Source organism: Branchiostoma belcheri, unplaced genomic scaffold (genome assembly GCF_001625305.1).
Source record: "Branchiostoma belcheri isolate BF01 breed outbred unplaced genomic scaffold, Haploidv18h27 scaffold54, whole genome shotgun sequence".
NCBI lineage: Eukaryota > Metazoa > Chordata > Leptocardii > Amphioxiformes > Branchiostomatidae > Branchiostoma > Branchiostoma belcheri.
In genome coordinates, this window is record NW_017804176.1 from 1,389,934 (window position 1) to 1,396,476 (window position 6,543).

At 41.3% G+C, this 6,543-nt stretch overlaps 1 protein-coding gene across 1 annotated transcript in view; it reads right to left on the reverse strand.

Annotated features, from left to right (window-relative positions):
• Positions 1-937: 937 nt before the first annotated feature.
• The window catches only part of LOC109481108, an 18,510-nt gene continuing 12,904 nt past the window's right edge, over positions 938-6,543 (reverse strand). The window contains exons 13-24 of the mRNA XM_019783587.1: positions 6,157-6,264; positions 5,814-5,936; positions 5,421-5,534; positions 4,819-5,102; positions 4,501-4,645; positions 4,021-4,256; positions 3,584-3,719; positions 3,347-3,403; positions 2,856-2,972; positions 2,092-2,547; positions 1,348-1,417; positions 938-1,127 (exon numbers count right to left, since the gene is read on the reverse strand). Coding sequence (XP_019639146.1) covers positions 938-1,127; positions 1,348-1,417; positions 2,092-2,547; positions 2,856-2,972; positions 3,347-3,403; positions 3,584-3,719; positions 4,021-4,256; positions 4,501-4,645; positions 4,819-5,102; positions 5,421-5,534; positions 5,814-5,936; positions 6,157-6,264 — 2,036 coding nt within the window. The remainder of the gene's footprint in view (positions 1,128-1,347; positions 1,418-2,091; positions 2,548-2,855; positions 2,973-3,346; positions 3,404-3,583; positions 3,720-4,020; positions 4,257-4,500; positions 4,646-4,818; positions 5,103-5,420; positions 5,535-5,813; positions 5,937-6,156; positions 6,265-6,543) is intronic.

The following is a 6,543-nucleotide window of genomic DNA, read 5'->3' on the forward strand; positions in this document are numbered from 1 at the left end:
CCTTAGTTTTTATCTCCTTCTTCTTATTCAAAATATATACAAAATGAAAGCGATTGTTATATATATTTTTTTGGGTACATGATACACTAAGTTACATTCAATCAAAAGCTTTCATAGTATTAATGGTTACGCCATGAATCTAATTTCTGAGAGTGCAAAATAGTTGCAGGTATATGGTTATCATGCCATGATTGACAACTATGACGTCACTGGTCAGCGCCATCTTTGACGATAAGAAAAACAAAACAGTTACAGGAGCAAGACACAGTATTTCACCTGACATGAGCGCGGTTGAAATTATAGCATAAGCAGTAGGTCATCGAGTTGTAATCGGATATACATGTGCATGTATATTCACGCTGATTCCCGTGAATTATACACTAAACACACTATCCGCTGGTTAAATACGGTTAGTCCGTTTATTTTGGTATCGATGGAGTGCAAAGCTTGTTTCCAATTAGACGCCATTACTGCAAATTCATCTATCTTCGCAAGGACTTGGTATATACCATTGTTACAAAGTGATACGGCCCGATACTTCGATCTTAGGAGATGTATATCTCTAGTACGTGTAAAATAAATGAAGGCAGAGTGGTTTCCGAAGTTTTATTTGATTAGTACTTTGATCTTATCTGTAAATGATAACCTATATGAAAAATTCTTGAATCGGACACGAACTTTTATATGTTTCCGTTTATGTCCGATGCTAAATGTGTAACGTGACTTTTTACATCATAATGTAAGCTAGGACCCTGACACCATGCGTTGTCGCGAGAATGTTGCAAACACCATCTCATCTGCCTGTTCAGTGTTTTAGATTTGCAGCTAACAGAACCATGATATATGCATAAATATATAAATCTGTATATCAAAAAGGTTGCAAAGCGATATGGATAATGGGGTGCAGTCTGCCATCACTGACTGCCCTGTTTAGGTATTAATTGTTTCCCGAACCGGTCACTCGTTTGGCCGCCTGCTTGCAGATGTAGGACCTGGTGGCTCGGTCATCGCAGGCGACGTCGTACCATTGGTCAGTTCCCCAGACGTTCTTCATCACTATGGCAACGCAGAAGTTGATCTTGGCCCCATCCGGTTGTGGGAACCCGGTTCTGATATCCATAGGCGACCTATTAAAGATGTGTTTGAAAGAACAATACTGTTTTGTAGCAAAATGTCTAATATCTGATCATATCTACAAACGAACGTTGGTACCTTCATTCACCCTTTGCCAGGTCACGTACATGTGCGAACCAATATTCTGTGTGCCAGCCGGGTTTAAAAGTAGATGTAACGGGAGTAAATATTTTCACTGCCTGACATGTTAGTGGGTGACGGGAGAACACTCACCAGTCCATGTATGTGACCGGAGTGCCGTCGGTCCATACGAAGGTTCGGTCTCGGTAGATATCGTACAGACCTTGTGGGAGTAACGACTTTGCATTAATCGTCAAAAACATTTGAAGCTTTTTGCACATGCATGTTAATCATTAGATTTGTGTTTTCAGCTGTAATTCAAAGGGTTCACAGCTTCTAAGTGCACTCATACAGCATTCAGCATCATCATCAAGTCATATAGAAAAATGGTCCATATTTCACCAAAGTTCTGGAGTACATGTATATGTTTGTATGCCATACCAATGAAAAGCATGGGGTCAGCGATGCGTTTGACGACAACGTTAGTGACCAAAAGCAGGTGGAGAAACTCCATCTCCGCCCGGTCAGCCACGCTGGTCAAGTTGGCGCCGGATTCTCGGCACTTGGCGTCCGACTCCTCCCAGGTCACCGGCGAGGTGTGCCGGAAGGTCTGGAAACAGTTCCGGCGGAACAAGTGCCAGCCACACGGGCAAATGAACCCTGCACGATTTAACAGGAAAAATAATGCCATACTTATAAACAAGATAACCTTATTCATCAAGCTTCCATGCACTGAAAAAAGTTTATGTGCTTAATATTCAGGAAGGTAATATTCAGATATGTCATGGAAGAAGCTGGAAGCCCAGGATCGCATCAGATAGAGAGACATATGGCTGGACCTAGTCCGTGGCCGATGCCCTAGGGTGGGCAGTAGGCCTACTGAGTAAGAAAGAGTACCTGCATCATCAGGTAAGTTCTGCACTTGTCGGCTGGCGCTGAACGTACTGATGTTGAACGTCGCCATGAACCCGCGGCTGTCGCCAAAGTCAGCATCGTTGCTCGTCGCCAACATGGCCAACTGCATGTCGTTCGAGCTCGACACGTACCGCCTCTGCGCGCCCTCCCCGCGACAAAGCCCGTGTATCGTGTTCCAGTCTACGGTCAGGAACCTGTCCCTGACCTGCAGCACACGGCTTGTGCAGGCCCCACTCGAGTACCCCGGCAAATCCACGTCCAGCAGCAGTAGTGTGACGAAGCTGCCGGGAGGACCATCGATGATCCACAGGCAGATCACTGAAGAGGGGAAGGCGGTTGGGTATCCGGGGGAGTAGATCAGTCCACAGCGGTACTGGTCAGGGCTGCCGCATCGGATATTCCCACAGGCCGGCTTACTGGCCATGCAATCGTCACACACTGAAAATAGTAAGCACAAACAACAAGGGAAGCCGTTAGAAGACCCAAAATGACCTTGACCTTTATCTTACCAAAACCTATAAAGATACTAAATATCATCGAAATCTATTCATAGGTCCTTTAATTATACTGATACAGATACAGAGCCACACACGCACAGATCAGCCGAAAACATTACCACAATTCACGGTAAAAACAATTTTTATTTTTCATATTCGCCCCGCGCACTCAATGTTTACAATGCCTTATGCTTATCACTATTCAAGACTTGAAATAATTTACAGAGAAATTGATGCTGCGTAAGTTACCTGTCATGTCCGGAAGATACATATTTAGTTCGTTCCTGTCAGTCTCTCCATGTTGTAAGTCAGTATAGTTGTAGTTTGCGGTAGTATCACAGCCATCACTACGGTATGAAGATGGGTCTATACGTCGTGAAAACCGAAAGTGCAAGTGTCATTGAAAATTCAGTAAGATACATGGATAAATACATGTTTTTATTGAGTAATACATGTTTTTATTGAGTAATTTCTTCTTCATTTTAGTCAGTATGTAATGTATGTAAACATGTACTCTGCGGTTAAAATTCAACCGCCTTTATCAACATATCAAGACAAGATGCTGTCCTTCCAGCAAAAGCAAATCCGATAAGCAAGAAAGAAGTATTCTTTTCAAGATGTTTCTTCCAGGCAAATGGTAATGAAAGAGAGTTTCAACATTTTACGGCTGGTTTCCTTTCCTTGTCTACCAAATTTGGGATTCACAGTGAAATTTGGCACATTCGACGGTAGATTTTCACCTTTCTCGCAGATGTACTCTTTCTCAATCAGACTGCAAGGATGAAGACTCCAAGGACCTACGCAAGTGTCAGAACATAATAATAGTTCATAATTTTACTTGCTTATGAGGACTATACATATTCATTATTATGCAAAATATAAATTTCTATGACAATCAAAATCCACAACTTTTATATTAGAGCAGTTATTGAAAACTTGTCCTATGTATCACATGGCACGTGTATTTCAAAACACACCGTGTTTTTCTAGAAAGGCACAGAAGGGATCATTGAGTCTCCAAATATATTCCTGGAAAACGTCGAATGAAATGCCTTGTTCCTGGAAAGCCTCGCCCGCAGGACTTCCATCGCTCCAGGTAAAGTTGACAATACTCTAGAGAAAAAGAAAGTCAGCAACAACTTTAAATTTAAGCTAACTGGCACAAGACCATTAAAGACGTTCCCAACATCATTGAACCAATGTCATTCCATTGACTGACTAGTACTGCTTCGAGAAACAAAATTACTATACGTGTAAGTAATGATTATGTCTTATGTTATAATGTATATGTAATGTAGATATTTGCAGTTGACAGAGAATGCCTGCTATGATTAAACTCCGATATGAAACTTTTTTAGTCTTAATAAGGGACCGGAGCAGGCAAAAATAGTCAGATAATCTTCATTGAAGATACCTGTCTGTCTTCCTTGATCAAGCTAGCAGCAAGCTTCATCCCTATCCACCCGTTCCCTACGTTGTCCCTGAGGAACTCGTTTTCCTGTAGCGAGTTGACGGCCACCAGGTGGCCGCCCAGAGCCTGGCAGTACCTCTCCGCAGCCCACCACACAAGCGGGGAGGCAAACTTCTGGTAACAGTGTTCTTCAAACATCGTCCAACCTTTACCACAGGATATGCCCTTTTCAGGATGCTCTACAAGAAAATAAAAGGTATAAATTACACTCCAAGAAAATGGAATATTACCGTGCATATCCAATCATCGTTTTAACGATAATTTTAGAAATATGACAGAATATACACGAGTAAACGTATACCTTGAGCAAGTAAAAATCTATTTATTCCTACATTGGCGGAAAACGAAAACTGTATCTTAACTAATATTTACTTTTTCACTCCAAAGCTAGGCAAATCATACAATTTGCAAATTATATCGTACCTTTAATGAGGCATCCCAGTAGCCCTACCTCCAAGATAGTCGTGTCCATCAGTGACTGTGGAGTAAGTCTGACCACCCTGGCCTGCACCGGTACGGCCAGATAATGCTCAGCTTGTTCAACACCATTTGAGCGTGCTTGGAATATCTAAGATAAAAAACATTTTGAACATCATAATTTTGACGAAGATCTACCTTTCAGATATCTATACTTATGCAATCGCGTACATTGTTACCTATCGCAAATACAAGAACAAAGCAAAACGGGAACTAGAAAAAATGCAGCATTGGTGGAGTATGCATCATCGGATACTGAAATACCTTTACTCCGTCCCCTTCCGTATACGCCGTTAAACAGTCGGCCCAAACACCATACTCCAACGAAAATGTGAGGGTTTGTGATGGCCTTGAACCCGAAATGACTATTCCTGTAAGTTGCACAGTGTCTTCCAGGGTAATTTGCAACCAATCATCGAGTCCCTCTACCGCCCATCGTGCCGGGGTGAGCCCATGGCTACTGCGGATGACGTGACTTGTACCAGTACCTTCTTCGATTGAATACTCTTCCAGAAGTAAGGACAAAGGCAGCAAACAGGCTCCCTTCCCTGCGTAGAAACATTTTAAAGCATTTGTTAATACAGTGTTAGTTTCATGAGGTTGGTGCGTCACTGAGTAAAGAGACTGAATACTTGAAGACTTGGTTGAAGACTCTTTACTCAGTTCAAAGCATTGTAGAACATGTATGTTGTGCGCAAATCTACCTGAGATATAGACCCGAAACACGGACCTTTTGTTACAATGTTTAGATACCTTTCAAAATAAGATTAACACAGCTTTGATTTGGGATATGTGTATTTTGCAAATGCTACACTTTTACACCCTACCCTATCTACCACTATCTATTAGCAATCATTCCGGCTTACCAATACAAGCATCTTCGTCTGAAGCATCCACACAGTCCGGTATGCCATCACAGATGCTGCTTCTTGAAATAAAGCGATTGGACGAGATGCATGATAGTCTGTCTGTGAACATGGCTGTACACAAATAAAACATATGATTTAGTTTTTACCTGAAACAAGTGCTTTTGAAAAAAGCTGGCATTTCGGCTGGCTCTGTCAGGTGTTGTACATCTTACGTCTAAGGAGAAACCTTTATAATATACATGTATTATGATACGGTAAAAGTTTAACATCATTTGCAAATGTTTTTCTTGTTCTCTAGTAACGCGTTGTTGTAACAAAAAAGGACAGTTAAGAACCAAGCAATAGGCATCCTGGTGATACCTATTGCTTGCTTAAAATAAATTTAATTACCGCATTTCCTAGGATTTTCGTCTATGCCTGTCCTGCAGTCGTCGTTGCCATCACAATATTGAGAGATGCTGATTCTCTTGAAATCTGAAGATGTAATCTGCGTATCCACACATTTGGTTGAGGCTGTATGTTTAAAGTGCAGAATTGAGTGGGCTAAAATCTGGATATCGTTTGTGTATTGGTGATAATGATTGTGTATTGACGATACTGATTGTGTATCGAGGATACTGATTAGTAATACATAATATCTATGAGAATACCATCTGTTTCAGGTGTATGACATTATGAGTGTACTAAGTATAAAAGAGATAGCCTTATAATCGACAGTAGTTGTAATCAATACCACAGTTCGTTTCGTCTGTAAAATCCAAACAGTCAGGTAATCCGTCACAGTCGATCCACAGTGGACCGCCGCACTTGTGGGTTTCCTCACACGTAATACCAGGGCAACGTACTGCCTCTGGAAAAGACATGGACAAGACGATCAATTTAATCAACTCCATGCAACGTAGGATACAAATTTGCTACTTGTAAACAGTCCTAAATATGGTTAAAGAAATGTCCGAACGTCCATAGTCGTTTTTATCTTAACGTTTCACAGCGTTGTCCTTTCATTAGGTCTTTGAGAGGGTAATTTAATAGTATGTGTTTTTCCTAAGTTGCATATACATGTATATATAACCCTCAATAAGAATTAGACGTTCTTTAACATCGTTTTCTTTCAAATTAC